This window comes from Gavialis gangeticus, unplaced genomic scaffold (assembly GCF_001723915.1).
Source record: "Gavialis gangeticus isolate Ggan-Ray unplaced genomic scaffold, GavGan_comp1, whole genome shotgun sequence".
Taxonomy (NCBI): Eukaryota; Metazoa; Chordata; order Crocodylia; family Gavialidae; genus Gavialis; species Gavialis gangeticus.
This window is the reverse complement of record NW_017729000.1, coordinates 812,077-814,194: the sequence shown is the minus strand read 5'-3', so window position 1 is coordinate 814,194 and position 2,118 is coordinate 812,077. Positions and strand designations below refer to the sequence as shown.

The window sequence follows — 2,118 nt, the reverse complement described above, 5'->3', positions numbered from 1 at the left end:
CCAGGGAGAGCAAACCCGCCGGAAAAGCCCATGCCCTGTGAGCAAGCACTGAGCCAGGCCAGCCACAGGGCTGCCTGCACACCCATTCCCCAGGCATGGTTGAGTTCTGTGCCTCCGAGTCAGCAGGTGACTGGGCTACAGACCAGGAAGGACTGGCCAGGCTGAGGAGGAGCAGCCGCTCTCACAGGCACTTGGGCAATTCGTGGGGTGTTCAGTGCCTGCCTTTCCCCCCATCCCACTACGCCTCACAGACCCACCTTGTAGTTCTCGCCGTGGTTGCGTATCATGTGCTGCACATAGTCGATGAGGTCCCTGGAAAGCGTCTGCGACTTCTTCTCCGGGAGGCTAGCCTCATGCTCCAGCTCTACATAGTACCCGCACACAGTGAGGCAGGGCGCTGTTCCAAGCCAGGCCGCCCAGTGCCCAAGCCCAGTGGAACCTGGAGACTGAGCCACAGCCCCGGGGAACCAGGATGGCAGCTCTGCTCCTTCTGCCCCTCCCACCCCACACGTGTCCCTTCCTTTCCCAGTCTGGCCAGCTCCTGAGCTCAGGTACAAGAGCGGGCAGGGATGTGGGGACATGGGGGAGGTTTCATGCAAAGGAGTCTGCCCGAGCCCAGAGCTGGCCACAGGCTGCAAGCAGTCATCACAGGAAGCATCCCAGAGCGAGGCAGCACCTACCGTTCAGCACGTATGGCTTCCGCACGACCAGCTTCCCTCCCTCTTGTCCGTCAACCTCCATGTCTGTCAGCTACATTGAACGAGAGCGGAGGCAGCTCAGGATAGCTCCATCCAAGCAGGGCCTGTGTGTTTACACACAGCTTTGGAGGCCGCTTGTCCCCAGACCGAGGACGGCTTTGGGTGGGGAACCTCCCGTGGCCAGGGTGAGCCTGGCACGAGGCAGACACAGCCCACGCTCAGGGTCTGACCCAAGACAGACCTGTGCCAACCCCATAAACCCAGGGCAATACTTGATCAGCATATCCTTGGCCTAGCAGCTCCCCAGGCTGCTGGAGCAGCACTTCATGTGGCCCAGCCCAGGCCCCAGGCAAACCTGGCACCTCCCAGCCATCACCCTTGTGCTCCAGCCACCCCTCAGTGTGCTCCCACCCCGAGCGCTTGCCACGCAAGGCCCCCACAGACCGGGCCTCGGAGGCATATCCTGCCACCCGCTCCACGCCCTGCAGCAAAGTCAGGGCTGTTCCCTGCCACCAAGTTCTCCAGCCTCGCCGTGCCAGGTTTCCACCGGGTCCCCCACCAACAGCATCGCCTCCCGGCAGGGAGCTCCCCCACGTCCTCAGACAGGCTCACCCACGGCCCCCTCTTTTGGATGGGCACGGCCTTGTTGGGGTCGGCCGCCAGGCCCATCTCGGCCAGGTTCTGCGACACAGACTTGCTCCTGTCCCAGGCATGGCGGATCTGGGCGCTGCGGGGAGAGAGCAGAGGGTGGAGAGGATTGAGAGGGAGGATGGGGAGAGGCTCGTCGCCCCAGGAGCTGCCACCCCCCAGCAGGTGAGAGCAGAGACCGCCCCAGCACCGGGGGCTGCAAAGGACCGCAGAGCCCCCCTGGCCCGGGGGTGCGAGCCAAGTCCTCCCATCCCGGGCCGCACCACTGGACGCGGGGCGCGGCGCGCTGGCGGGCGGCGTGGTGCAGCCGCTTGCGGTTCACGCTGTAGCCGAACTTCTGCCGCCGGCTCTTGCCCTTGGCCTTGGGCATCTCGGCCACCCGGCCCACGCGCCCACCCGAGCACCACTCGCTTCCGGGCCCAGCCGCGGGCCCGCCGGGAAGTGTCGTCCCGCCCGCGCGCGGGACTACAGGGCCCATGCTGCACTGCGCCGCCCGGAAGCTGCCTGACCTGCTGGGAGTGCGGGGAGGGGGAAACCCCCGCTTCCGAGTACGGCGGCCGGCGAGGCTTAGGTCACGGTTAGCTTCCTGCAGGCCGCAGCCATGGATCCCGGGCGGCCGCCGGTGATCGAGGGCTTCGAGCCCAGCGCCGCGCACCGCGTGGAGGGGTTCTCCGAAAAGTTCATGCGCAAGACGCGCGAGAACCCGCTCGTGCCCACTGGTGAGGGCGGGGGGCCAGAGGTCATGGGTGCGGCGGCGGCCAGGGCTGAGGGG

At 66.5% G+C, this 2,118-nt stretch overlaps 2 protein-coding genes across 2 annotated transcripts in view; one reads left to right on the top strand and one right to left on the bottom strand.

The window, feature by feature from the left end:
• Positions 1 to 1,748, bottom strand: part of NOP16 (NOP16 nucleolar protein) — a 7,387-nt gene extending 5,639 nt beyond the window's left edge. Inside the window, exons 1-4 of the mRNA XM_019506059.1 lie at positions 1,610 to 1,748; positions 1,311 to 1,425; positions 681 to 750; positions 258 to 364 (exon numbers count right to left, since the gene is read on the bottom strand). Coding sequence (XP_019361604.1) covers positions 258 to 364; positions 681 to 750; positions 1,311 to 1,425; positions 1,610 to 1,716 — 399 coding nt within the window. The 5' untranslated portion in view covers positions 1,717 to 1,748. The remainder of the gene's footprint in view (positions 1 to 257; positions 365 to 680; positions 751 to 1,310; positions 1,426 to 1,609) is intronic.
• A 138-nt stretch (positions 1,749 to 1,886) lies between these two features.
• HIGD2A (HIG1 hypoxia inducible domain family member 2A) overlaps positions 1,887 to 2,118 on the top strand; it is an 865-nt gene continuing 633 nt past the window's right edge. The window contains exon 1 of the mRNA XM_019506443.1: positions 1,887 to 2,065. Coding sequence (XP_019361988.1) covers positions 1,948 to 2,065 — 118 coding nt within the window. The 5' untranslated portion in view covers positions 1,887 to 1,947. The remainder of the gene's footprint in view (positions 2,066 to 2,118) is intronic.